Source organism: Triticum aestivum, chromosome 1A, assembly GCF_018294505.1.
Source record: "Triticum aestivum cultivar Chinese Spring chromosome 1A, IWGSC CS RefSeq v2.1, whole genome shotgun sequence".
In the NCBI taxonomy this organism is placed as follows: Eukaryota; Viridiplantae; Streptophyta; class Magnoliopsida; order Poales; family Poaceae; genus Triticum; species Triticum aestivum.
Window position 1 is genome coordinate 307,815,384 of NC_057794.1, and position 27,466 is coordinate 307,842,849.

A 27,466-nucleotide genomic window follows, 5' to 3' on the forward strand; every position below is an offset into this window, starting at 1 on the left:
ACAAAGGCGCGCCGCCGTCATCGCTCCTCCCTCGCCGGAGACAAGCAAAACTTGTTGTAGTAGACAGTCGAAAAAATTGTCGTGCTAAGATCTCATAGGACCAGCGCAGCAAAATAACAACTGCCGCTGATGAAGAGTAGCGTAGATCAGAAGGATCCAACCTGAAGAAACACAAACATAGATGAACTACGACTAGATCCGAGCAAATCCATCAAGGATAGATCCATCGGAGACACACCCTCACACGCCCACCGACGATACTAGACACACCACCGGAATGGGGACTAGACAAGGAGAATCTTATTTCATCTTCAGGGAGCCGCGCCGTCTCGTCTTCCTGAGCAGAACACAAAACCTAACGAAAGTTGAAGAAACATCTAAAAACGAAGCCCTCCCACAGGCAAGGGCCGGGATCCACCGCGGTGCCATGGCCCTAAGGTCACCGTGGACGAGGCGGACCGGCGGCGGCGCTGGGGAAGCAAAGGAACCCTATGCTTTTCTTGGGGAGGAGGTGTTTCTAGCCAAACCCATACGCTTATGTCTACTCATTTCATTCATTCATGCTTGATCTAAGCCCTAGACGCTGACCAGACGAGGAAGCTCAAGACCGTGTGCACAAGTGCTCTATCAAAATCAAGATGGAGGAACAATCTGACCGTGGAGAAGCGCGTCGAGACGCCGCGGCCATTTCGATTCAAACTAACTAGGCTGTGCTTTACCTTGGTTATTAACCCTGGCCTGACACGCGATAACTAACCCCAGGCCGCAGCAACGCACAAAACCACCACCAGCAACAGCAGTAACCAACGCACGAAACCAGCTGCAGCTCCCGTCCCCGAATTCGTCCCCTCCCAGTCCCAGGCCAGGCCAGAATCCCGAAATCCGGATCAGCTGCAAAGCAAAACGTTCGAAACCCAGACACAGACGCCCAAGCCCACGCCCACGCCCAAATCTCTCTCTCTCTACTCGCCCCTCGCATGCGCGGAGCTGTAGCTACCCGCAGCAGCGAGTCGCCATGATCGTGCGCACCTACGGCCGCAGATCCCGCACCTTCTCCGACGGCGCCGCCGGCGCCGCCGCCGGCGGAGGCGGAGGGGACCGCGGGCTCTCGTCCTCGCAGGACGCGTTCGACTTCGACGGCGGGGATGGGGACGACGAGCTCGCGGCGCTGGGCTCGTCCGCGTCGCAGCCCTTCCCGCCGTCGCAGGAGTCCTCCTCGATGTGGGACTTCGACGAGGACCCGCCCACGCAGCCGCCGCCGCCCCGGCTAGAGGGGCCGCGCCGGAAGGGGCGACGCGGGAGGCACGCCGAGCCCGAGCCCGAGGCGGCCACCGCCACGCTCATGGAGGCCGAGGAGTACGGGGAGATGATGGAGAGCGTCGACGAGGTCAATTTCGCGCTCGACGGGCTGCGCCCCACCGCGCCCAGGCGGGTGCGCCGGGCAAGCCTGCTCGCGCTGCTCGGGATCTGCGCGTCCGCCGCGCGCCGCCGCGTCCTCCGGGCTCAGGGGTCAGTACACCTTTCTCTTGGTACACAAGTTGCCTTCTTGCTCTTCTTGGTGCCCAATCTTGGCTCCCCGAATCGAGAACCTCGGGTTAGGGTTACCAAATTGGGGCTTCTTGCGGCTGACCTCGGTTCAAAGATTGGGATTCTGTACGATTAGGGCTCAAGAATTTCGGTTTCTTCCGGAAAGGAGCCACCTTTTGGCCTTCAAACCACCACGAACGAGCGCGCTCCGTTTCCTTTGTCTTGTGATGATGAATAGCTCAACTCATGCAGCTTATTTGTTTGCTTGCCTGGCCTGAGCTGTTTAGTTCGATTAGTTTGCTTTGTCGTGGTTTTTGTTGTAGAATCAAGACTTCACATATTGTCGAGAATCCCCACTGACTAACTATCACAACTGGGCTTAAGGAGTATGCACTTGAGTTATCTGCGTCTTAAGCAGGATGGTCTCTTTGTTTTTGCTAAGACCCCAAGTATGCCATGATTCCATAAGAAGGAAGCATGGTGATTGATTGGAAATGTCTTGAAAGACATCTTCCCTTTTGAATTAGAATTTGCTCCGGCCTATAGATACGTCTGAAGAACATTGCTGGTAGAAGTGCCATCCATTGAACTCGAGCCTAATATTTCTCCTCTGTTCAAGAGAGTATACATTTTGTTAACCAAAAGCGCAGTATTGAACCATGGAGTTGCTACCTATTTGAGCTGTGAACAGCACCAGTGTTTCACTCTTAACTCACTGTCATACCAAAATTTTGACAATTGACAACTATTTAAGTTTAGGGTATACTGCTTTTCTTTGATCTGTATAGTTGAAGATGTAGGATATTGTCTGTTCCTGTCCCAGCCAGTCTTCAAATTTGTTGTTTCTGTAAGATGTACTATGAGATAATTAATAATAAGCGTACTGAACATGTGGAATGCTTATTTAAACTGGGTAAGTTCAACGTTAGTGTTTAGGGGTGTGTCTATAGCTCAGTCAACTTAGGAATAATGATTTCTCAGTCAACATTGATAGCCATCCGATCAAGATCATCTCATCCCTTGTGTAGTTGCACAATCTCGATGTGAAGATGAAACTATTTTTAGCTGTGACTCAGTTGCCTGAGAAATAGTAAAACTGTTTAGTGAAACAAAGGGCATGCTTGAAGTGAGGATGTTACCTCTGGAATTACTAGATCTTGAGATGTTTTACCCATTTCTACATCTGTAGATGGTTAACGTTGTTGAAAGTAAATTCTCATTGAACACAATTATTTTAACATGTAACCATGTAATGTTCATCTCAGTAATCTATTTAGTCTGAGAAGTACCAAAATCAAAATCACTGTTTAAAAACAGTTCATTTGTTTCTTCAAATATTACACGCATTCCATCTTATTACTCACAAGTGCATGTTTTGTTATGTCCTGTAGACTGGTAAAGCAAATTATAGATAATGTTTTGGCTCTGAACATTGATGATCCTTCCTGTGGTGTTGCGGCGGCAGCTCTTTTATTTGTTTTGGCAAGTGATGTGAGTACCTCTCAATCCCAAACCACCAGATGATATGTTTCTGTGCATGCTGCTTTCCGTGCATATTAAATATTCTCTTCTCACAAATCACAAAGATACTCATGTCGTGACAAAGTTGTTTATTTATTTTTCTTGTAGAAGTACTCGCTTTCTTTCTCAACACTAATGCATGATAAAAATAACTTTAGTTAATTAACTTTATGCTTTATTTTTTATTGACAGCTGAACCATAATTTATGATTTAAATTCAGCTAGTTTGATACTCCCTCTCAAGTCTATAAAATGTCCTATATTAGTTTACAGAGGGAGTATTTACTATTCAGATTTTCATTTGTGAATTACATATATTGCTCGTTGAATGCGTTTTCCCAACAGTTGCTGCTCTTTTAATACTTCTGAGTTCCGATGAGCATTCCTTCAGCTTCAGTTTCTTCTTATGATCAATCTATCCTTTCTTGTTGTTATTCAGGTACAAGAGAATCATGTGCTAAATTCAGAATCGTGTATTCGGTTTCTTCTTAAATTATTAAATCCTCCAATGGACGCAAATGATGTCAAAGCACCATCTATAGGTTCCAAACTCCTTGGAATCAGTAAAGTTCAAATGTTTAATGGCTCAAATAAGGATTCTGATTCCAGCTCAGATGATATCATATCAAAAGTCGAAGAAATCCTCTTAAGCTGTAAAGAAATCAAGCCACTTGACAGGGATGGCAAGAGAGCATCAAGGCCAGAATTATGTTCAAAATGGCTTGCTTTGTTGACAATGGAAAAGGCATGCTTGTCAGCTGTCGCATTAGAGGGTATGGTTTTTAATCAATTTCTTGACCACGATTACCCCATTGCCATTATTGCATTCACCGCGAAGTACACTGTCAATTCACAAGTTAAGCATTGCATGCTTGCTTTACATGGATGCCTTTGCCTAGCCCTTGTTTCACTTGTGTTTGAGTTTTCAGTGATGGCTTGCCTAGCCCAGAATTATGTGTAGTAACTTATTTTTTTGCTACAGTTACTGAAATATTACTCATTTTCAAATGTTTATCTTTTCAGAGACTTCTGACATGGTGACCAGAGTTGGAGGGGATTTCAAAGAAACATTAAGGGCATTGGGTGGTCTTGATAATATTTTTGATGTTATGGTTGATTGTCATTCCTCACTGGAGGTATGATCTTGCTTATTTTTTTATTTTATTTCATAAAATAAACAGGTATTTTATGGTAATTTACCCTTCGGCAGAGGTTCACATAAACAACATTCAAGCTGTCATTATGTGTTCTGTCACAATGCTGAAGAATGGTTGCATGTTTTTGTAGTCTGTACATTTTAAGCCCTAACATGCTTGAAGCTGCACACTAAAACTTTGCTGCAGCACAAAATTATGCTGTGAAATTTTCTCTGATTGAAAATTTTAAATCCTGAATGCAGTCTTAGAGTGATTTATGTCAAGCATTAATTTTTGAATTTTGAATCTCTAGTGATTATATGTGTCCAAGGTGATAATACTTACATAGGTTTCATGGCATGGAGACATTATATGATTATTACCCTGTTGAACGCTACAATTTCCACTACACAAGCCTCGCTTAGAGTTTAAGTGAATTGAAGCCACTTATCGTGCTTCTGGTTTGTGTAGTTTATGACCTGGGTCTCCGATGTGTACACATTTATTTTCGCAGTGAATTATTCTGCTAGTCCTTTTCTCCCCATTTCGCATACTTAATGCGTTATACACCAGTTAAGCTAACAGAATATAATATATTTGTGCTGGCCAACCTTGTATATCAGGGAATTGTAAAGGATACCTCCACTCTGTCCTTGGACATAAAGGAAGGAACATCTTTGCAAAGTGCTGCACTCCTCCTGAAATGTTTGAAAATTTTAGAGAATGCCACATTCTTAAGTGATCAGAACAAGGTAATTTTCCATATCTTGGAATGTTAGTTCAGTGCAATGATAGTATTGCCATGTACTACTTCTTAACTTCACTCGACTCCTTTTGATCCTTCCAGACCCATTTGCTCAGCATGAGTAGAAAATTGAGTCCCAGAGGCTCTACAGTTTCTCTTGTTGGTGTCATTATCAATATTGTTGAATTATTATCAGGTAATTTTGCATTAGATTTCAGTATTTTCCTATTCCCATATAATGTAACGTTCAACATCCACTTTGAAAACTTGCAATCTGATGCCTATTTTCCTTTGCTGCAGTACTGTCTCTCCTTCAGAGTTCTTCCACTGTTTCCAGCAGTACAGATAAAAAATCTTCCAAAGGTTGTAAAGGGGGCTGCTCTGGTAGTCACAAGTCACAACCACCAAATTATTTGAACTTCTGTCTTTCCTGTGAACTGTCTAAATCTAGGGCAAATATAATATTTTCACTAGATTCAATACTTGATATAATTTCAGTGTTTTTCTATATTGACGACCCAAAGTATCCTCTCTGGGTGCAGCAATAAATTTGCAAGGCAGTTAGGGTATCATGCATGTGCACAAATATTCACTGTACACAAAACTATGATGTTCACCTTCTAGTCTTATATAAAGCACAACGATATATATTCCTCGATACAAGTTTAATATGGTCTCACGTTTGAAATTCTCATGTGCACAAATGTTTACTGTACGCAAAACTATGACGTTCACCTTCTAGTCTCATATAAAGCACAACGATATATATTCCTCGATACAAGTTTAATATGGTCTCATGTTCTAAATTCTCTTGTGCAGCAGACATCAAGGGTGCAACTACATTGAATGGTCATGGCAAGGGCAAGAACTCAAAGAAAAATAAGCTTTCGCTGAACCAAAAATGCCAAAATTGCTCATCTTCCAAATTAGATGCTTCTCATATTAGTATATCTTCTACTAGTGATGTTGGCCTATCACAAATGGCACTTGATTGTTCCCAGTCTACTTCAAGCAACAGGGCATCAAGTGGTTCATTAGGTGAGAGGCACAGCAATGGTCTTGGTCTTGGTCTGAAGCTTAATATAAGAAAGGAACGTGGTAAAGCCAACCCAATTAGAGGCTCAAGTGGATGGGTTTCTATAACAGCACATAGTTCTGATGGAACGTCCAGAGAAATGGCAAAACGACGACGTCTGTCTGAAAACGGCAACAGTGATTTGAGAAGTGGCAGTGGTAGTGATCCTTTTGCATTTGATGATGTTGATCAGGAGCCTGAACTATTTGGTCAAAAAAAGAGATCAACACATGGCTGTCAAGCAAAATCAGCGAATGAGAAATTGTCGGACGATCGTGGGATTGCTGTGATTGGAAGTCAGGAATCATATCAACCTGAAGATAATAATCATCATCTGGGTGCAACATCCCATTCTAATGTTGACGATGATTCCAATCTTTTGGAAGACTGCCTTTTGGCATCAATTAAGGTAAGCCTTCTTGATTTTTGTTGGCTGGCATATTTTTGTAAAGAAGTATTGCATCCCTTTGAAATAGGTTTGTCCATTTGTGAATACTCAGTATAGGCTGTTAAACCTTTGGTCAATGTGTGAATTCGTATGATCGCATGCACTGGAAGATTTTCACCATTTATACCACACAGTAACTGTTTGTGGAATTGTGATGTGTCACTTGGTTGGAAGTTTAAGAAAGAGTATTAAGACAAATATACATCAATATGTCTTCATTCCGTGCATCGGTGCATACTCGAGGAATGGGCTGAGCCCGATGCTTAAGTTTAGAGTTCAGTTTGTGGTGCCTGATTAACACTCTTACTTAACCTGAAACCTGCTTTAGTTGGGTTTAAGCATTAACATAAAGCTGTCTCAGGCTTGCCTCCTATTGAAGGTTGAAGGTTCTGCTAAAAGTTACAATAAGCTTATTAAACTGAAGATAAAATTAGAACTTCCATCCAGAGCGTGAATGGACTTGCTCGTATGGTAAGTCCCAATTGTGATCAGCTCAGATGATTTTCTAAGCTTATTGACCACCTTTAAAAGGTTTTAGGTGCTCAGCCTGTTAAGTCACTTTGAAGATATGTTTCAGTATTAAATTTAACTGTGACAATAAGTTGTTTTTGAAAGACTAGTCTGTATGGATAAACTAGTTGTTGATCTTGTCTCAACTAATTGTGGGCCTAAGCTTAACTGTACATACCTATGTATTGCTTCTTGTGACGGTATTTGTGAGATATCCCATAATAATTGTAGTCTCTTATCTTTTTCTGCTCCTTACTAGGATATTTGATGAAAGATCATTGCACCTTTACCTTATCACTCCAAAAAGAAACTGTAACTGTCCAAAGGGTCTAATCTTATTCGTCCCTTCTATTTTGCTGTGCACTATTGAAACTTTTGAACAGTTGGTGGATGATGTTTTATGTTAGAAAAATGTTATGGCGGTGTTACTTTTGCAATGGCATGTAGTATATGATTTTCCCATGTTTTTTCTGGCAGGTTCTTATGAACTTAGCAAATGACAACCCATCTGGTTGTGAACATATTGCATCATGTGGTGGACTTAACACAATGGCCTCCTTGATCATCAAGCATTTCCCTTCATTTGATTTCTCCGTGGACACTGGCCGAGATGTCGATCTTTTACAAGACCTCACCGATTCCGAGGACAGCAAAGCATGCCAAGTGAAAGCTAAGCAACTGCGAGATCATGAGCTTGATTTTCTGGTTGCCATATTGGGCTTGCTTGTCAATCTCGTGGAAAAAGATAGCCTTAATAGGTAAGCCTGTTACTTTCTTCCTTTCCATTTGTTTGATTCATGCCTGTGTTACTGTTCTGCTTCAGCTAGTTCCTTCGGGTCTGGAGCAGTCATATATCCCAACTAACAAATGTCTAGTTCTAAATAATTTCATGACCTGGCTGTAGGGTACGGCTTGCATCTGCTCGTGTTTCTGTGGATCTGTCTAAGAATGCGCAGAGTGAAAAGGCACAGAGGGATGTTATACCACTCCTCTGTTCAATCTTCTTAGCAAGTAAAGGTTCTGGGGAAGCTTCTGCAACTATATCACCGGTAATTCTAACCTTGAATCCCTTAGTTTAAAATCCATGAAATGGAAACTAATGCATTTGTAGGCTTTGATATCCAGTCAATTGACAAAATATCATGAATAGTCGAGTACCATTCCATTTTAAACCTGCACTATATTATTAGCCCTTTTTGGGGACCTTTGTTGCAAATGCCTTGTATGATGTTCTGTATAGTACTTTCTACCTAGTAGCCAGCAAATCCTATTGTATGATGTCCTGTAGCTCATTTGATTGACTGCTTATTATAACTAACCAGGATGATGAAGAGTCAATGTTGCAAGGAGCACGGGAAGCTGAAATGATGATCGTGGAGGCCTATGCAGCCCTCGTGCTTGGCTTTCTTTCGATAGAAAGGTTAGTAATCTGAGTTGTCGTCTGTAATGTTCCATTACGGTGAGTTGATTGCATAATGTGTCTGGACTTGTTAACATTTTGTCTGCTTCAACAGCATGAAGGTTCGAGGAGCGATTTCCAGCTGCCTTCCAAATAACAACTTGAAAGTTCTTGTGCCCGTGCTAGAGAAATTTGTGGTATGCCTCTTGTCCGGTAGATCTTACCCTTGTAGGAAGCTTATTTTCTTCTTCATTTCGACATTTTACCCTTCTTGTGGTATGTTTCTACTTGCTGCTGCGTATAGAGATAGAGCATGTAATAGTCCGTTTATTTGTTACATGTGCAGGCGTTTCATCTGCAGCTTAATATGATGACAGACGAAACACACTCATCTGTTACAGAAGTTATCGAAAAATGCAAACTATGATAGGATGGTGAAGAGGTCACTTTGTATAGACTGACTGGCCTCTTCGCAGCTGAGGCACACACAAGTGTTCCTCCTCGTCTCCCCGTGCGCCGCAGATGACCTGCAGTCGTCTTGCAACTAACCAACCATGGTGTCATTCTTTTCTTTTCCTTTTGCCCCCCTGTTGTTGTCGCCCATCTTTTGTGTGTGCTCCTTGTCGCCTCTCAAAACACGTTGTTTACTTAGCCAATTCAATTGAATGTAAAATAACATCATAGGGAATGTACTCTGTGTGCGTGTGTGTGTTTGTAATTTGTACTGGTACCAGTCATAGTCAGTCACCACACATGCCTAAATCTGAAGAAGCTTAATGGAACGTACCGTTGCCATGCCGTTTGGTCTGTGCCTCCTGTGTCTTAAACAGATATTTTGTTTGCTTGATACTGTTCCAAACACTGGATTACATTCAGCAGATGGATTTTATTTGGACAAAATTGTTGCTAGTCAATTACACAAAAAGTTAAGCAAAAATGCTATTCTTACAACTTGTACAAAATTTGTACGCTCCTTTGATTTTAGCTAACCATCATATATTTGAAAGTGGTAGGAATAGCATCGCTCAAATTAAACGAATATAGTGACACATTGAAAAGGGTAGTTGTCATTTCTTAGGCCCCCTTTGTTTGGGCTACAGATTCTTGAGAATTAGTTGTGGCTTGGATTATAGTGAGGGGCGGCTCCCCTTCTCTGTTCGGTTGGGTGGGAAAGAACGAGGTGGAGGAGAGCCTGGCGTTAGAGGAAATTGGCTGGGGGCTAGTGGCATTTCTAGCGTAATAACGGGGAGGAGATGATCTATTCCCGGAACCTGGATAAGTGGCAACTCGGGCATCTAGGGAATCAGCAAATTCTCAGCTTCTGGCTTGTGCCTCGGCGTAGCACAATTTCAGAACCGATTTTTGAAAGCTAAGATAAAAATCTGAGTGTTTGTTTGAGATTCTGTTTTGGATGGGTTAGAATCCAAGAATCTGTAGCTAAAGCCCAAACAAAGGCCACCTTAAGGTGCAATTGGTGCAGATTAAAAGTACAACTACAAAGAAAATACAAGTATTGGCTGATTTCAAATCAAACCATTTAAATAAAACAAAATGGAAATTACAAGTAAAGAGTTCAAATAAATCTTGAACATTTTTTAATGTGTGCCAGTGAAAAATATATATTCAAGTGTAGCAAATAGATAAAATTGACAAAAAAAGATAAAAAAAGATTGGCTAGCTTATCATCTAGATAAAAATTAACCAAGTCAATTCACATCGTTTGATTTTACGTGAAGATTCGTGCATACTTTTTTATTTGATCAATTGAATGATATAGGAGCCTTGTATTTTTTAATGATATAGTGTTAGCCGAGACTTTCTCAGTTCACATCTAGCAAATAAAAAGAGACGGTAGATTAGCAAAAAAAAAATGATTTGACGGATCAGAAGAAGATCCGTAATAATATTGTCTTATTTTAGGCTCAATAATAGACTAGTTTCTACTTTTTACATCAATAATGTGGCCACTTAGATAAAGCATATAGGATTATTTCTGCCATCATTTTAGTTGGGGCCATATTTGAACTCCGGAATAGCGTGAGTCGACGAAGGTAGGACCCAACCCTAGCCGCCACCCTGTGATCCGATCCCTCTCGCCGCCGCCAGGTTAGCCGCACAGGCAAAGCCCATGTGGCCTCGCGGTGGTGGGTAGGATGTTGTTCATAGCCTGACGTGGAGGAGCTGGTGGGCTGCTACGGTATGGCGATGGTGATTCGTGGTCGGGCTACGACTGCCGGCAGGTGATGCTCGTCGGCGTCGTTGGTGATCCACATTAGCATTCTTCAATGGTGGCACGGTCTGGCTAGGTCACCAGAGAAGAGGGAGTCGATGCATTGTCCTGAATGGCGACGAGGTCGACAGGCCCGAACTTGTTGTGCAATGATACATGTGTTTTTTTCCAAGGTTTTATTTAGGAGTCTTTGAGTTTGGTTTTGGGACATCGAGGCCGCCGCCTTCTAGGAATAATGTTCTTCTTCCTCTTTCACGATTCTGTTGGTATGTTTATCCACGACGGAGGACGTGTGGAGCCGTGCTCCGGCAGGTCCGTGATCCGATCGACTCAGGGGTCCTTCTTGATTCAGCTAACATTCGTGGTCTTCCAAGTTTTTGCATATCCCTTAGGCCCTCCACTATGTAGGTCAAAACCGATGCCAAATTCACTTTTTGAACATTTGGCACCGGTGCCCTACATAACCCAGCCGATGCCAAATAAAAATTTCAGGGCATCGATTCCTCTACTTGCTCCGACGCCATATTTCGTTGAGGCAATAAACTAGGTAGCCACTGTACTTTTGCATGCGAGGCACCACCGGCGAGACACTGCTTTGAGCTGATATATTACTAGTTTATACGTAGGTGGGCCAGAGGTGGGTGGGTGCCAAATCCTTCACGTTGTGGTGCCGGTGCTAAACTTTTTATATTTGGCATCGAAGTGTATGTGGCAAACTTTTTAAATTTCTGGCACCGAACACATAGTGGAGGGCCTTATCGGTGTTTCCGATTTGCGTTGTAATTCGCGGCCGTTGGTATCTCCTAATATGCATCGATGACTTTTTATCCGTTGCTTCTACAAGCTATTGTTTTTTTTAAAGCCCCGCCTAGGCGGAGGCCAGAGGCAGCATCGAGTTATGCTCATGCCTCCGCCGATGGATACATAAGGAAGAAGATTTCAGCACCCCAAAATGAAATGTAATTTTATTTGTCTGGGTGGGCGTGTTTGTAAATTCATGTGACACTTAATATACGGTCTTGAGCCTTTTGAAAAAAGAAAACGAATTGTAGATAAAGCGAACCGGGCCACAGAATATAGAGAGAAACTTGGCAAACACCGCCGAAACAAACCACCGCCGGCAGCCGCCGGCCACCGTTTCGCCCGAGTCTAGTCACCTCCCGTCCGCGCGCGCATGCGCATTCAGTCAGCGCGCGCCCGCCCGCTTCCGCCCTCGCGATTTTATCCACTCTCACCACTCACCAACGGAGCTTCGCTCAGCGCAGCGCCATCCCCCCGCCCCGCCTCCGGATTCTCTCGCCCCAGGCCGAACAACCCCACGTTCGCCACGTGCGCTCGCGCCACCGCCTCGCCGCCCCAGCCAATGATCTAGAGCCTCGCGGATCTGACGCGGCGCCCCCGCCCCGCCTCCGCGGTCCGGTCACCGTCTCGGCTTGCCCAGGCCCGCGCCTCCCCGCCTGTTCGTGCCGCCCTCGCCGGCGTAGGGGGGCGCGTGCGGCGAGCTCGTCCATGGGGACGCTCGTCTGGCTGAGGCCGACCGCGGCCCCGGCCGTCCCCGCCGGTCCCTCCGCCGCGCACGGTACGCGACACGGCTCGACGCCTACCTTCGGAGAAAGCCCCGCGCGATGCTGCTGCTGATCCTATCTTATCTGGTGTTTGGTTTCTGTTTCGCTCCTCTGCAGTGGTGGCTGCCGGTGGTGTAAATGCCCGGCCTCGGCGGGTGTCCGTGGCGTCCCGCTGCACGAACCCGCGGGTGCTCCAGGCGGGGAGGTGCCGGTGGCTGGTTGTCAGGTCGGGTGTCACGGCCGCTGCAGCCGCCGCAGATGACCCCGAGGATTCGTCGGAGCTATCAGGTTTCAGGCCTCCTCCCCTCTCTAGAGCCAAATGCTTTGAAGTTCTTATGGCAGTGCCCGAGTAGCTGAGCTGTGCTAGCTAGAAAATTACATTGACATGTGCCTGCGTATGTGAACCTGCAATGTTGCCGTTGCTAGTGCTATGTGAGTGTTAGGTGAATTTGGATAAACCAATAATGCAGAAACTCAAACTATTGTCCCAACCCTTCATTTCAGTATGGACCAGAGGATAGGATTTGATACTTTCCGTCCTTCTGTTTTATAACCAATATATGATGGATTGTAGGCTTATAATTGTTACTTCTACTCATGTGAAAGGTGTCATTAGAGTTTTTAGATAGATTAATTTCAGAGGGAGAACAACAGTTGTTAAGGTATTTATAAACCCTGTAGCAGCTAATGCCAGTGGCATGTTTGATGAAATTTAAGTAGTAGGCCCTACTGACTAGTACGTATTAGGAAAATCATCTGCACATATTTTGCAAACAATGTGTGTGTGAAATCATTCAAATTATATACTAGCTGGATTCTTTTTGAGCTCACTTTTTTTTGAGAAAACTTGCTTATATTTATTTACTTAACCAGATCTGCAAGTGGCTTCGAGGATCAGAGGGGTCTTCTTCTACGCGGTGACTGCTGTTGCGGCGATCTTTTTGTTTATAGCTATGGTTGTGGTTCATCCACTTGTGCTCTTGTTTGACCGCCACCGTAGGAGAGCTCAGCACTATATTGCAAAGATTTGGGCTACTCTGGCAGTTTCCATGTTCTACAAGCTTGAAGTTGAGGGAATGGAGAATCTACCTCCCAATAGTAGCCCTGCTGTCTATGTTGCTAACCATCAGAGCTTCTTGGATATCTATACCCTTCTAACTCTAGGAAGGTGCTTCAAATTTATAAGCAAGACCAGTATCTTTATGCTTCCAGTTATTGGTTGGGCAATGTATCTCTTGGGTGTCATTCCTTTACGGCGTATGGACAGCAGGAGCCAGCTGGTATGGCCTTAGCCTTGTCCCTTCCTTTTTCAGTAGGCTCTGAATTTCGATAATCTTGTGATTGAATATAAGCTGTGGATTACCTGCAATTTGTGCCACTGAAGAATTTCTTATTTGGTAATTCCTTTGCATATCCTTTTTGTTAGTGCAGCTCCCGCATCTTATGTGAAGCGTACATGCATTAGTTTAGTTTTCAACATTAATGTCGTTTTTTGTTAAATGTCTTCCTATTATAGAGTTTACCTACTTTGCACTCCATGTTGAACATATCATATATCCTCTAAATTCAGGACTGTCTTAAACGGTGTGTGGATTTGGTGAAAAGGGGGGCGTCTGTATTTTTCTTTCCAGAGGGAACTCGAAGTAAAGATGGAAAGCTAGGTATATTCAAGGTTAGGTTCCGTCGAATGTGATTTTACTCTTGTGTGTACTACGCCATTAGCTTTCAGTTCCGTGAAGTACTGACATTTCATAATTATCCCCAGCGAGGAGCATTTAGTGTCGCAGCGAAGACTGGCGTTCCTGTCATACCTATTACCCTTCTCGGGACAGGGAAATTGATGCCTCCTGGAATGGAAAGCAACCTTAATTCAGGTTCAGTACAAGTCATTATTCACCGTCCAATTGAAGGGAATGATGCAGAGAAATTATGTACCGACGCAAGGAATGTGATAGCAGACACTCTTCTTCTACATGGTTATGGAGTGCACTAATGGAAGTGGGTGATTTTTCCTATTCAATGGATCATGGAACCTAGTTTGCCGAAACGTGTCGACTGAAGGCAAAGATAGTTTACAGGTACACGTTACTGACTAGTTCGATATTTCGAGAATCCATAGGAAATGCTATTTGCTTCTTAAGAAGAACAGCTTTTTTGAAATGAAAGAGTTTCCACGGGCGTCGTATATCATTTGTTAAAATAAGGTTCATGACTTCATGTAGCATAATCGTATGACTGCGCGAAACGTATCTTCAGTTTAAACTTCAAGAAAAGGGACACCTTCAGTTTGAATATGTGCCCCACATTTAGATGTTTGAGATTGTTATCTCCACCACATGGAGGTGTGAGACGAGTGTCCTAATAAGAGACTGAATATAACATAGATGTATTTGGTGGAGGAAATACTTGTAAGTACGTATTTTGTAAAAGGAAGGATTCCAAAAGATCTACCCTTGTTTGTGCAGCTGGTAGAGGTGCTGAGTGCAGGCATTCTTTTTGCTGCAGAATGAAGACAGGGGCTGGAGGAAGAATAAGAATGACTTGCGCTTGTTAGTTGCTGTGTGTGACTTGCAAAACAGGCTTTGATGTAGTTTATCTTTCACAAATTGTAGTTTGCATTTTTTGCCTTGTTCTATAGTATTTTAACATGAAAAGATGTGATGTGGCGAAGAAATCATCTGGACCTAGATGATTTTGCCATATTCTACAATCTGAGAAGATAAGATTTTTTTTGTGTGGGTGAGAAGATAATAAAGTTGGCACGTGATTTCCTTTTGGGACTTGGTAAAGATGGCTTTTCTTCTCCCTTTTTTCCTTTTGGCCTTTTTAAGTGTATATCAGCAGGCAAATCGAATGTAGCCGAGTTCGGCTTCTTGCCGAGATGTTCCTTTCTAGATTGATTTGATCTTGACTCGGAAGCTTCCCGTACGATGCTTGGGTCTTGTCTCCTCGTGTCAGTCTTATATTATGAGACGGAGAGAGTATTATCCAGACGGGAACCAGAAGGAGTAGGGAACTTTGGCGACGGAATGGGCTTTACCTTCGCTGCTGCTGTCTGTTTTTTTTTCTTTTGTTCTTTTTCACTTAGTTTTCTTTGACTGATTTTGTGGTTTCCTGATCAATTTTTTCTATTTTCTCTTCTACCGTCATTTATTTATTCTTCAAGAAATGTTTAAAATTTATTCGTTTTTTTTTTAAAAAAATGCTTGATTTTTCAAAAAAGATCACAATTCTAAAAATCTTTGGAATTTCAAAAATTGTTCATGATTATAAAAAAATCATGATTTTTTTTCAATTCGTGAACATTTTTGAATTTCATTGTTTTTTTAAATTCATGAACATTTTTCATATTTTTTTGAATTCGTTTTTTTATATTTTATGAACCTTTTTGAATTGACGGACATTTTTTGAATCCGCACACATTATTTTAATTTTAAAAACAATAATGTGAATCTTTTATAGACCTCACATCTTTTAAATTAAAATTGAACTGGCTGAGAAAACCGAATGAGAAAAAAAGAAACAGACGTGCGGTCTCTTGATGGGCCAGGCCCATCTTGCGCGGTCTATAAAAGCAGTGCCCCTCGTGTTTGCGCGTTGTTTCTTAGAGCATCTCCAGCCGTTGCGTCCCCAGGGGACGTTTTCGTCCGGCTGGGGCTGCGACGGAAAATATTTCCAGCCGTGTCTCCACCCCAAGCACTTCTGCACCTCGACGAGTAGGACGCGTGGCGCGCAGCGAGGAAGCGGCCGGGCGCCACCGCTCCTCGAGCTCGCCCTACGGCGGCTCCGGCACGCCCGGGTCGGCGCACGGCGCGCGGTGAGCAGAGGGCGGCGGTGAGGAGGCAGAGGCCGGCGCGCGGCGAGGAGCCGGCCGCGACCAGCGGCGGTGAGGAGGCAGATGCCGGTTGCCGGAGACGTGGACCAGTGCTCCGGTATGAACCGATTTGTCGCCATCTTCGCTGTGCTGTTGCTCTCCTTCTACTTCACCTTCGCTTCCTGGCCACGGACACGCTGCAGAAGCTCCTCGTCCTGGCGCTGCTCGCCGTGTGCTCCCGTCGAGCAGCAGCGAGGCCGAGCTCCCACGGATCCGGACAGTTGTGCCCAGGCCGCGCCCGGCCGGAGAGGCGGCGAGCTTGGGTGGCGCGCTGGAGCCCAGGCGCTCGCTCGCCGGCCGCGCTCGCTCGTTTGGAGTCGGCGCAGGCCGCGACGGCGGATGAGCGAGGAAGGGCTGGTGGAGAGGTGGAGGAGAAGGGGCGGTGGGAATGCGGGAGAGAGGAGATTTTTCTACGCACTACATGTGGTGGGTTGTGACGTCCCCGATTCAATCGTACACTAATCATACACGCAAACGTATACGATCAAGATCAGGGACTCACGGGAAGATATCACAACACAACTCTATAAATAAAATAAGTCATACAAGCATCATATTACAAGCCAGGGGCCTCGAGGGCTCGAATACAAGAGCTCGATCATAGACGAGTCAGCGGAAACAACAATATCTGAGTACAGACATAAGTTAAACAAGTTTGCCTTAAGAAGGCTAGCACAAACTGGGATGCAGATCGAAAGAGGCGCAGGCCTCCTACCTGGGATCCTCCTAAACTACTCCCGGTCGTCGCCAGCGGGCTGCACATAGTAGTAGGCACCTCCCGAGTAGTAGTAGTCGTCATCGACGGTGGCGTCTGGCTCCTGGGCTCCAACGTCTGTTCGCAGCAATTGGGTATAGAAAGGGGGAAAAGAGGGAGCAAAGCAACCGTGAGTACTCATCCAAAATACTCGCAAGTAAGGAGCTACACTACATTGTATGCATTGGTATCAAAAGGAATAAGGGTATCATATGTGGACTGAACTGCAGAATGCCGGAATAAGAGGGGGATAGCTAGTCCTATCATAGACTACACTTCTGGTAACCTCCATCTTGCAGCAGGAGAAGAGAGTAGATGGTAAGTTCACCAAGTAGCATCGTGTAGCATAATCCTAACCGATGACCCTCCCTCGTCGCCCGTGAGAGAGCGATCACCGGTTGTATCTGGCACTTGGAAGGGTGTGTTTTATTAAGTATCCGGTTCTAGTTGTCATAAGGTCAAGGTACAACTCCAAGTCGTCCTGTTACCGAAGATCACGACTATTCGAATAGATTAACTTCCCTGCAGGGGTGCACCACATAACCCAACACGTTCGATCCCATTTGGCCGGACACACTTTCCTGGGTCATGCCCGGCCTCGGAAGATCAACACGTCGCAGCCCTACCTAGGCACAACAGAGAGGTCAGCACGCCGGTCTAAATCCTATGGCGCAGGGGTCTGGGCCCATCGCCCATTGCACACCTGCACGTTGTGTACGCGGCCGGTGAGCAGACCTAGCCTCCCGTATACAAGAGTAGGCGTTCCAGTCCAACCCGGCGCGCGCCGCTCAGTCGCTGACGTCACGAAGGCTTCGGCTGATACCATGACGTCGAGTGCCCATAACTGTCCCCGCGTAGATGGTTAGTGCGTATAGGCCAGTGGCCAGACTCAGATCAAATACCAAGATCTCGTTAAACGTGTTATTTTGAAATAACCACGGATGCCGACCAGGGCCAGGCCCACCTCTCTCCTAGGTGGTCTCAACCTACCCTGTCGCTCCGCCACAGTGTAACCGTCGGGGGCCTCCGGGGACTCATGCCCACCTCTACCGGGATGGAGCCACCCGCCCCTTCAGCCCCCAACATCGGAATCACTCGCGGGTACTCCTACGAGCCCACCTGACTTTAGTCACCACATGTATAGCATGTATATATATATATATATGTGTGTGTGTGTGTGTGTGTGTGTGTGTGTGTGTGTAAGTATAAACCCGTGATCACCTCCTGAGTGATCACGGCCCGATAGTATAGCACGGCAGACGGACTAGAATGTAGGGCCACTGATGATAAACTAGCATCCTATACTAAGCATTTAGGATTGCAGGTAAGGTATCAATAGTTGTAGCAACAATGACAGGCTATGCATCAGAATAGGATTAACGGAAAGCAGTAACATGCTACACTACTCTAATGCAAGTAGTAGAGAGAGGAGTAGGCGATATCTGGTGATCAAAGGGGGGGCTTGCCTGGTTGCTCTGGCAAGAGAGAGGGGTCGTCAACTCCGTAGTCGTACTGGGTAGTAGCGGCGTCGGTCTCGGTGTCTAGCGAGAGAAGAGGGGGAAGAAATAATAAATATAATGCAAAAAAATGCATGGCGATGCATGACATGGCAAGTAGCGGTGCTAGGGGTGCCCTAACGCGGTATGAGGTGATACAGGTGAAGGGGGGAAACATCCGGGAAAATATCCCTGGTGTTTTGTGTTTTCGGACAGATGAATCAGAGGGGGAAAGTTGCGTGTTCGCTATGCTAGGGATGCATGACGGACGAACGGGCTGTGTAACCGGATTCGTCTCGTCGTTCTGAGCAACTTTCATGTACAAAGTTTTTCCATCCGAGCTACAGTTTATTTTATATTAATTTTACAAGGTTTAAATTGTTTTTAGAATTTATTTAATTATTTAAATCAACACTATTCAGAATAGTGTTTGTTGATGTCATCATGACATCAGCATAGACCTGGTCAACCCGACAGGTGGGTCCCGCATGTCATACACTGCTCAATTTAATTAGGGTTTAGCTAATTAATTACTATTTAATTAAATTAACTTATTAGTTAGATTAATTAAACTTGATTAATTAACTTAATTAATTAATTATTAGTTTAATTAATTTTATTAATTCATTTTTATTTTATTTTATTTATTATTTTTAATAGACGTTTTGGGCGCGGGCCCCATTTGTCATAGGCCCATAGGGGCCTATCGGGTTCGGGCATGCGGGCGCCAGCCCGAACAGGCGTGTGCCCGGGGGGGCGAGGCCACCGGGGTGCGGCGGCAGGCGCAGGCTGCAGGATGCAGGGGGCGGTCGGTAGAGGCCGCGGGTCGCGCGCGGCGGGGCGACGTTGTTCGCGCACGGGCGGAGCCGGGCGCTGGCTCGCGCGCGCTGGGCAGCAGTGAGCACCACGGGCGCAGCGGGAGGGGGTGCGGCTGCACGGGCCGACGAGGCCGTGGCATCGCTGCGAGGCGGGGCAGCACGTGCACGCGGGCGAGTGACGAGTAGCCAGAGGGGGAGCGGTTGCAGCTGCGGGTGAATGGGTGCGGCGGTGCGGCCGACGGAGCAGGCAACGATGACTTGAAGGGCAGCAGCAGTGGAGCAAGGGCGCGACCGTCGTGGGCGACGCGGGGAGGCGGCGCACGGCGAGGACGACTTGGTCGCGAGGAGCACGGCGCAGAGGGCGCGCTGGGCGCGATGAGCGCGTGCTCACCGCGGGCGCGCGCGTGGGTGGTTTAGCGTGCGGTGACCGCGAGTGAGGCGTGAGGCAGAGGAAGGGGGAGGCCCCGGGCCTCACCAGCGTTGATGGGGAGACGGGGCGCCGAGGCTTGCTGGCGGCCCGCGGGGAAGAGGACGAGGACGTGAGGTCCGATGAGGAGGAGGTCAAGGTTGCGTCCGACACGGGGCGGGGCTTGGCGACGCCGGCGAAGACGATGGGGCGGCTCCGGCGAGGTGGCGTCGCGGGGAAGGACGGAGGCGCGGTGGGGCGGCGACCGGTGACGGAGCCCAGCGGCGGTGGTCGGCGACAAGCGACGGGGCGTCGCGAGTGGCACAGGGGCGAGGCGCTCGATCCGATCTGGATCGGGAGGGCGGGTGAGAGAGAGATCGGGGGTGGGGGGTTTGTGCGGTCGTGGGCTAGGGTTTCGGTGGGTGTGGGGGTTAAGTGAGTGAAGGGGGCCGGCAGGACTAGTGGGCTAGCCGGCTGGGCTGTTTGGCCCAGATGGCCAGGGGAGTTTTCTTCTTTTCATTGTTTTATTTATGTTTGTCTTTTTATTTTCTATTTATTTTTACTTTACTGTTTTATTTTAGTTTCCTAAATTGCATTAGTTTTGTAAAACATTCAACTAGCACCTAAAATAGTAACATTAATTATATCACCGCCATAATAACTTTGGCACCTAGCTAAAATAGTTTAGTATTTTATAAAATACAACAGGAGTATAATTAATTGTTTTTGCTATTGTTTTAATCACTTTAGGGTATTTAATTATTTTATAAAGCTGTTGTTTCTTCACCAATATTATCCATGATTTATTTGTCACGTTAAGAACATTATAGTTTTGACTTTTGAAAACTTTGTTGTTTGCCTTTAACTCAAATTTGAATTTGAAACGTTTTGAACTAACGCGAGATTAACAATAGTAACCGCGGTGACGTGGCATCATTAACAGGGAATTACTGTAGCTTAAATATCCGGGCGTCACAATTCTTCCCCACTACAAGAAATCTCGTCCCGAGATGTAAGAGGTAGAGTAAGGGGAAAGATGTGGTTACGAAATTCTATCGAGTCTTCTCGGTCTTGGTTGCTTTTCTCAAAGAGGTCGATCCATAGAGTTGATTTCTTCATTCCTATGATTTAGTCGTCATGATGAAACCGGCATCCTTTCTGCAGGATCTCCATCGTACTTACAAAAGAATAAAGGGTGGTTATTCCGAAAGAACGGACCTCTACAAGGTTGACTACCTGGTCGATAACATCGAGGAAGGTGGCGGAAAGTAACTCTCGAATTAAAACTTAAGAAAATATTGAGAGCAAAATAAGGAGGTATCATGGGAAGTTTCGAGCGAGCAGGCAATCATTCGATGCCTGAAACAGGGCGTGAAAGGGGTTCAAAGCAATGGGGATAACTATTGTGCCTGATACCAGTATAGATCACTAGGAAGGTGGCTCGCGAATTACATACGAGGCCACGCGCGAGGTACAACCTTGGGGACAGGGGTGTACAGGAGAGTCAGGTTTGGTTCCTGTGGAACTGTGGGTTGTGGGCCCACCATGTGGTTTAAAGTAGAAAGGGGGCTGACATCTTACACGGTCACGATAGCAAGGCATGTTAGAGGGTAGCCTGTCAGTTAGGTCGGCAACAACATCGATACCAAGGGCGAGGGACGAAGAGAACCATTTTCCTGCTCGTTGAACGAGGCGAACCAATAGGCAAAGTTCTCGTCCATCGGCGGTTATCGGAATGTCATCAACAATAGTAACAGGTTCTTACTGGCAGAGTGGTACAACGAAGTGCTTACCTAAGTAGGGAATTATCACTGCTCAGTTAAGTCAGATTACTGGAAAGGTTAAACAAGTAATGGAAAGGAAAATATGTTTAAACACATATTTCAGGGTATATCCTTCTCAAGGACAAGCAGATCATGATATCCAGGACATGATAGAAGTAGAAAACCATTTAGGTAAGGGGAAATAAATTTCATGACATTACCCATACAACGGTGCATGGATAATTGAGCAGGAAACATTTAGCATTGGGCTTCAAATGTTCTTGTTGAAAATCGGAGTATCACAGACATGCTTCGAGATATCATTGACATGGTCACTAGGTAAAGATCAGACTTTGGATACAAGGATCCATCCGGAACAATTTACAGAATAAGTCTTACAATTCCCTCATGGAAGAATGGCTAACCTTGCCAAAACGGAAACTATAATAATAGGTCCTCCGGCCAGGTGTGCTAGGCAAGTCATCACCTTATTGGGTCAAAGAGCAAGGCTATAACTCTCGGGAATATGTTCCAACCACCATATCTGACTGAGATTCAGATCTGGCTAATTGGGGTCAGGATACCTCAGACTCAAGATGCTTGAGAAGAAAAGGTGCAACACAATTTGACGAGGTGAAATTGTAAGATCCTCAGGAAATGAACTATGGAAGCGAGTTCTGAAACAAGAGTTCATCATTAAACCAAGGAGAGGGTGAGGAGGTGACTGATGAACTCAGCACCAATTCATTGAGATTTCCAAAAAGATGGATTTCCACAAATATATGAACAAGGAGATAACATTTGCCAGATCAAATGATATAACGATGTATGCTCGAGGAAACCATACATACTTAAACATTGGTTGAAAAGTGCACCCGAAATATGGGTTGGGTTGCACGACCAGAGTCAGAATGGCGATTGAGCAACCAAGACTCCAAATTGGAATTATTGTCCATTAACTCTGAAGCAATAGGGTTGCTGGAGATAATAAATTCGCACAACATAGTTCACTCAACACGGGGACCAAGAAAAGAATGGTGATGGTGAGAAGCATCATTGTATCAAGAATTCTTAAGAGGTGGTGAGATTCTCACGACATTCTTGACATAAAATATGGTAATACTCCAAGGTAAAGAAGAACAAATGATGGGTAGAAAGGAACTCATGGTATAACACAAAACACGAACAAGTTTGTGTTGGAGGGAAGGAAATAAAGTTGTCGATGATAACACAAATCATCAAGGGCAAGGATGGTCTTTCTCATCATGAATTCAATTGATATTCTGGAAGAGCTCAGAATGCTGATGATGATCATGACACATTTGTCGAGAGATTTCCTGAAGATGTAATCGATTGGCGATGACATCAAGTCAAAGGAATGATGAAGCGAAAGGTTATTGGAACCACAAGTATGACACAAACTCGAAATCAAGCTTGCTGATCAAGGCGAAATGATATGATGAGGAAGATTGACGTAAGCTTAGCTCATCGTCGAAAGTTGTACTCCGGGAATAAGGACCAGGTAACACAGTTAAAATCAGCACAATAATGATATAGCCAATCAGGCTAGGAATGACTTAAAGGATTACTAAACTCGTAAGCAACGAGAATTACTTAGAGTTATTGAATCATAGTGCGGAATCAATTCACTTATCGGTGTTCTCGGGTGACTAATAACTCAGAACCCGGGGAAAATCTGAAAACGACGAGAAGCAATACTAGATGAAGACTCATAGGAAGCAACACAGTTCTTTGATATTCTCGAGATATCAGGGGGGTAATGCTCAACGACAGATCAAAGTAGAGGTTGGACTAGGGTATTGCTCTGCAGAAGACAAGTGCTTAAACTTGCACGAGAAATGATATTTAAAGGAGAACATGGTCGGAACCACGATTGCAAAAGGCCAGATCCCAGAGATAAGATGAACAAATACCAAGGGAATAATTAATTTAAGAAAAGCTTTAATGATAAGATCTACATCGTGTCCATGGGCATGAACACAAAGTTCAAGGTCGACTCCCACTTCTCCAATGCATAACCTTTCATTCGCTGCTCTACTAAAAATGATTTGAGTGCGAAGATCTACCTGGTAAATTACTAGAGGAGTATGAACCTTGGAAAACTTTCGGGTTCACACAGATTAAGGAAGGCATAGGTTCAACACATCGGGGCTTCTTAGAGCATATACCATGAACTTCAGGAGTAAATAACACAAGCTCAAAAGTAGAGCATGGTTGACAAAGTAGAGGATATAATTTACCAAAGGCATTATGTATCAGGTAAAAATCTCACAAGAATATTGGTTGTGAAGGAAACTGTCGGGTAATAACCCTGCAATGGGTATGGCGGTCCACAACGGGGCTGATGTGAGTATCGATACTCAATCAGAGGAAGAATGAATGCCAAGGCATCAGATTATAGAAACAACTGACTAAGGCCTTGTTTGGTTCAGCTTTTATCGATGGATTCCGCTACCGCGCAGCAGAATCTGAACCAAAGGACGAACCCAGCAGAATCCGATTCCAGAAATCCGCTGTCAAAATCTGAACCAAAAGCGAAAGCAGCCCAGGACGTGCTTTCCAAAATCTGATTCCGCTGCAGGCCAAAATCTGAAAAAGCTGTATCAGCTGGTTTGCCAAATGACCTACATCTTTTTCACATCAGATTTTCCACAACTATTTTTCCACAACAGATTTTTCACAGTTTCTTTTAGAAATCCACAGCCGAACCAAACAGGGCCTAATTCAAAGCTTAATGCAAATAATTTTATGATTTCCAAACTAAGGGATCAGAAGCAATCATTCTGATCGAAAATGAATAAGTTCAATAGACTTAGAAGCACAACCGATCAAGGCATTGATTGGTCAAGAACCAGCTCATATCCAAATGACGTCTGAGATGGAAGGATAATCCTAGGATTCGATTGATGATTGTGAATATTCACAACTTATTGAATCAATGGACACGAAATGATAGTGACAGAGGATGTCAACGGAGATTACTAGAAGTATGGAATTAACCATAATGCAGGAAGGCAAGGAAATCAAGAGCAATGGGCTGCTGAGGATTTTCAGAAAATCGAATGGTATTTCGAGGACTTATGTGAAACACATGAACGACTAGGGATGAGCGGATACTCGGCAAGTGGGAGGAATTATCCGTAGGGGTATTTATGTGGCTAGTAACTGCAAGGCAGTAGGCACAAAGTATTCTCGGAATATCCAAAGAATTTCAGGGTATCTTGTAATAACAAGAACAATTGGAAGTGAAGCTATGGACGACAAGTGTATGTAGTTATCCATAAGGGTTTATCGATGGTCGGAAATAACAAAAGCGGTGCGCACAAAGTCTCGAGAGAATATGGAAGAGTATCTTCGGAATCTTCTGGTGAAGCCGACCATCATCTGGAATGAAGGAGCTCTCCGGGAGAAAGTATGTACGAGAACCTAGAGTTAGAGTTAGCAAAACCATTTAACCCGAATAGAAGAGAGATCAGAATCCCAGAGTATAGACGAGGAGTAAACGATCCTAATACCTCCCAATGGCGACGTGGGTCCATAAGACACACAGCCATGTTAGTAAAAGTTTTGCAATGACTAGACTCGACTTCGGCCAAGGAGTGTGGAAGGGGGATTCCTACAGGCAGTTGGCTCTGATACCAACTTGTGACGCCCCCGATTCAATCGTACACTAATCATACACGCAAACATGCACGATCAAGATTAGGGACTCACGGGAAGATATCACAACACAACTCTATAAATAAAATAAGTCATACAAGCATCATATTACAAGCCAGGGGCCTCGAGGGCTCGAATACAAGAGCTCGATCATAGACGAGTCAGCGAAAACAACAATATCTGAGTACAGACATAAGTTAAACAAGTTTGCCTTAAGAAGGCTAGCACAAACTGGGATACAGATCGAAAGAGGCGCAGGCCTCCTGCCTGGGATCCTCCTAAACTACTCCTGGTCGTCGCCGGCGGACTGCACGTAGTAGTAGGCACCTCCCGGGTAGTAGTAGTCGTCATCGACGGTGGCGTCTGGCTCCTGGGCTCCAACGTCTATTCGTAGCAAACGGGTATAGAAAGGGGGAAAATAGGGAGCAAAGCAACCGTGAGTACTCATCCAAAGTACTCGCAAGCAAGGAGCTACACTACATATGTATGCATTGGTATCAAAAGGAATAAGTGTATCATATGTGGACTGAACTGCAGAATGCCGGAATAAGAGGGGGATAGCTAGTCCTCTCGTAGACTACGCTTCTGGTAACCTCCATCTTGCAGCAGGAGAAGAGAATAGATGGTAAGTTCACCAAGTAGCATCGTGTAGCATAATCCTAACCGATGACCCTCCCCTCGTCGCCCCGTGAGAGAGCGATCACCGGTTGTATCTGGCACTTGGAAGGGTGTGTTTTATTAAGTATCCGGTTCTAGTTGTCATAAGGTCAAGGTACAACTCCAAGTCGTCCTGTTACCGAAGATCATGACTATTCGAATAGATTAACTTCCCTGCAGGGGTGCACCACATAACCCAACACGCTCGATCCCATTTGGCCGGACACACTTTCCTGGGTCATGCCCGACCTTGGAAGATCAACACGTCGCAGCCCTACCTAGGCACAACAGAGAGGTCAGCACGCCGGTCTAAATCCTATGGCGTGGGGGTCTGGGCCCATCGCCCATTGCACACCTGCACGTTGTGTACGCGGCCGGTGAGCAGACCTAGCCTCCCGTATACAAGAGTAGGCGTTCCAGTCCAACCCGGCGCGCGCCGCTTAGTCGCTGACGTCACGAAGGCTTCGGCTGATACCATGACGTCGAGTGCCCATAACTGTCCCCGCGTAGATGGTTAGTGCGTATAGGCCAGTGGCCAGACTCAGATCAAATACCAAGATCTCGTTAAATGTTATTTTGAAATAACCACGGACGCCGACCAGGGCCAGGCCCACCTCTCTCCTAAGTGGTCTCAACCTGCCCTGTCGCTCCGCCATAGTGTAACCGTCGGGGGGCTCCGGGAACTCAGGCCCACCTCTACCGGGATGGAGCCACCTGTCCCTTCAGCCCCCAACATCGGAATCACTCGTGGGTACTCCTACGAGCCGACCCGACTTTAGTCACCACCTATATAGCATATATATGTAAGTATAAGCCCGTGATCACCTCCCGAGTGATCATGGCCCGATAGTATAGCACGGCAGACGGACAAGAATGTAGGGCCACTGATGATAAACTAGCATCCTATACTAAGCATTTAGGATTGCAGGTAAGGTATCAACAGTTGTAGCAACAATGACAGGCTATGCATCAGAATAGGATTAACGGAAAGTAGTAACATGCTACACTACTCTAATGCAAGTAGTACAGAGAGGAGTAGGCGATATCTGGTGATCAAAGGGGGGGCTTGCCTGGTTGCTCTGGCAAGAGAGAGGGGTCGTCAACTCTGTAGTCGTACTGGGTAGCAGCGACGTCGGTCTCGATGTCTAGCGAGAGAAGAGGGGGAAGAAACAATAAATATAATGCAAACAAATGCATGGTGATGCATGACATGGCAAGTAGCGGTGCTAGGGGTGCCCTAACGCGGTATGAGGTGATACCGGTGAAGGGGGGAAACATCCGGGAAAATATCCCCGATGTTTTGCGTTTTCGGATAGATGAATCGGAGGGGGAAAGTTGCGTGTTCGCTATGCTAGGGATGCGTGGTGGACGAACGGGCTGCGTAACCGGATTCGTCTCATCGTTGTGAGCAACTTTCATGTACAAAGTTTTTCCATCCGAGCTACGGTTTATTTTATATTGATTTTAAAAGATTTAAATCGTTTTTAGAATTTATTTAATTATTTAAATCAACATTATCCAGAATAGTGTTTGCTGACGTCATCATGACGTCAGCATTGACCTGGTCAACCCGACAGGTGGGTCCCGCATGTCATACACTGCTGAGTTTAATTAGGGTTTGGCTAATTAATTACTGTTTAATTAAATTAACTTAATTAGATTAATTAAACTTGATTAATTAAACTTGATTAATTAACTTAATTATTAATTATTAGTTTACTTAATTTTATTACTTCATTTTTATTTTATTTTATTTATTATTTTTAATAGACGTTCTGGGCGCGGGCCCCGTTTGTCATATGCCCATAGGGTCCTATCGGGTTCGGGCATGCGGGCGCCAGCCCGATGGGGTGAGGCCACC

General features: G+C 45.2%; 2 protein-coding genes across 7 annotated transcripts; both read left to right on the forward strand.

Moving 5' to 3' along the window:
• Positions 1 to 820: 820 nt before the first annotated feature.
• On the forward strand, positions 821 to 9,156 carry LOC123047433 (wings apart-like protein 2). Of its 4 annotated transcripts, none has more exons than XM_044471002.1 (13): positions 821 to 1,509; positions 2,919 to 3,018; positions 3,488 to 3,821; positions 4,072 to 4,184; positions 4,808 to 4,936; positions 5,032 to 5,125; positions 5,230 to 5,292; positions 5,749 to 6,413; positions 7,440 to 7,720; positions 7,867 to 8,011; positions 8,285 to 8,382; positions 8,477 to 8,558; positions 8,708 to 9,156. In XM_044471002.1, exons 1-13 carry the CDS (start codon positions 1,016 to 1,018, stop codon positions 8,786 to 8,788), a joined length of 2,679 nt encoding a protein of 892 aa, XP_044326937.1. In that variant the 5' UTR covers positions 821 to 1,015; the 3' UTR covers positions 8,789 to 9,156. The 4 variants fall into 4 exon arrangements, with proteins under 4 accessions (XP_044326937.1, XP_044326933.1, XP_044326943.1 ...); XM_044470998.1 differs by having other exon boundaries at positions 822 to 1,509; positions 5,230 to 5,313; positions 5,752 to 6,413; XM_044471008.1 differs by having other exon boundaries at positions 822 to 1,509; positions 5,752 to 6,413.
• Positions 9,157 to 11,672: 2,516 nt separating this feature from the next.
• On the forward strand, positions 11,673 to 14,931 carry LOC123047457 (1-acyl-sn-glycerol-3-phosphate acyltransferase LPAT1, chloroplastic). 3 transcript variants are annotated; one of them, XR_006422993.1, is made up of 6 exons: positions 11,674 to 12,170; positions 12,274 to 12,444; positions 13,030 to 13,436; positions 13,727 to 13,828; positions 13,922 to 14,234; positions 14,662 to 14,931. XR_006422993.1 is itself a non-coding variant. In XM_044471019.1 (5 exons), the coding sequence occupies exons 1-5, from the start codon at positions 12,101 to 12,103 to the stop codon at positions 14,147 to 14,149; spliced, it is 978 nt and encodes a 325-aa protein (XP_044326954.1). In that variant the 5' UTR covers positions 11,673 to 12,100; the 3' UTR covers positions 14,150 to 14,931. The 3 variants fall into 3 exon arrangements, 1 of the variants encoding a protein (XP_044326954.1); XR_006422987.1 differs by having other exon boundaries at positions 11,675 to 12,170; positions 14,622 to 14,931; XM_044471019.1 differs by having other exon boundaries at positions 11,673 to 12,170; positions 13,922 to 14,931.
• The last annotated feature ends 12,535 nt before the right edge of the window (positions 14,932 to 27,466 follow it).